The sequence below is a fragment of the Plectropomus leopardus genome, unplaced genomic scaffold, assembly GCF_008729295.1.
Source record: "Plectropomus leopardus isolate mb unplaced genomic scaffold, YSFRI_Pleo_2.0 unplaced_scaffold19127, whole genome shotgun sequence".
Taxonomy (NCBI): domain Eukaryota; kingdom Metazoa; phylum Chordata; class Actinopteri; order Perciformes; family Serranidae; genus Plectropomus; species Plectropomus leopardus.
In genome coordinates this window covers 1-1,235 of record NW_024620638.1, presented here as the reverse complement: position 1 = coordinate 1,235, position 1,235 = coordinate 1, and the positions used below count along the sequence as shown (strand labels likewise).

Genomic DNA, 1,235 nt, shown 5'->3' with positions numbered 1-1,235 from the left:
TAATTATTTTTTCTTATTAATTTATTAAACTTTTTTTGTCATTATTTTCTACTTTACAGGAGGCGATGTCTTCTCGTGGGGTTCAAACAGTCATGGTCAATTGGGTCTAGGAAAGGAGGTGTCACGGCAGTGCATTCCTGACCTGGTGTGCGCTCTGACAGGTGTCTCAGTGACCCAGATTTCAGCTGGAGCGAACCACACTCTGTTCCTCACACTCCCCGGCCTGGTGTACTGCTGTGGGGCCAATAAATCTGGCCAGCTGGGGCTCAACAGGGTGGATGAAAAGGGTACTAATACATATAATATAGAAATATAAAATCATTTTAAATACAATCAATAGAGATAAATATAAGTGATAATACAACTTTATGATTTTGGTACAACGTTGTAAAATAAGTTAAAAATCTTTTTAATTGTGCTGTGAACTAGAGTGGAAATTGTAAAGTGTGTTTTATTTTGGAAAAAGAAAATATTATCTCTGACTAGAATGTAATGATGATACATCAGAGGCACAAAATGGGGCTATTAACCTCACAACAACCTTCTCACCGTCTCATTACATACTTCATCTCATTTATCAGAACTCATACATACCATTATTTTGGAACAAGCATGTTTTTTCTAATTCTTATCATCTGTTAACAGGCAGGTTCAACATCTGTATGGTACCTGCCCTCAGACCTCTGGGTGTCTCCTTCATTAGCTGTGGAGAGGCTCACTCTGCTGTGTTAACACAGGTACAAAATCTTCTGACTTAACCCAATCATTAATTATCACTTTATTAAGGTAATAACAGTCCAAGACGTTGCTTCTTATACTCTGGTATGATGTTGTAATTTTTAGGAAGGCAAGGTTTTCACTTTTGGAGAGGGAAGCCACGGTCAGCTCGGTCACAACTCCTCTGCCAATGAAGTGAGACCCAGATTGGTTGACGGTCTGGATGGACCTGCCTGTCAGATTTCATGTGGCAGGTAAAAACTAGCAGGACGCTTATGAAAAACATTTACATCATTTCTCTTTTTTAACATTATCTTTATTGTTTTAATGCTATAACAAACCCAGTGCTGAATCAACAAACAATGTACAAACATGTGATCCAAATAGATTAATAAATAAACGCTACTCTCCTTCCGCCCTTTCCTACATACCCTTTCACTCCCCCACTAGATCCTTACACATCAGTCCCCATCCCTTCAGGTCTGAGCCTTAATTTCTTTATCATGAGTGTCTGAAAT

General features: G+C 38.6%; 1 protein-coding gene across 1 annotated transcript; it reads left to right on the top strand.

The window, feature by feature from the left end:
• Positions 1–59: 59 nt before the first annotated feature.
• On the top strand, positions 60–1,197 carry LOC121965226 (probable E3 ubiquitin-protein ligase HERC3; the record flags this gene model as incomplete). The annotated part of the gene is made up of 4 exons (XM_042515383.1): positions 60–287; positions 646–737; positions 844–971; positions 1,168–1,197. Coding segments are annotated over 4 exons (478 nt in total), but the record flags the coding sequence as incomplete, so codon positions are not given.
• Positions 1,198–1,235: the final 38 nt, after the last annotated feature.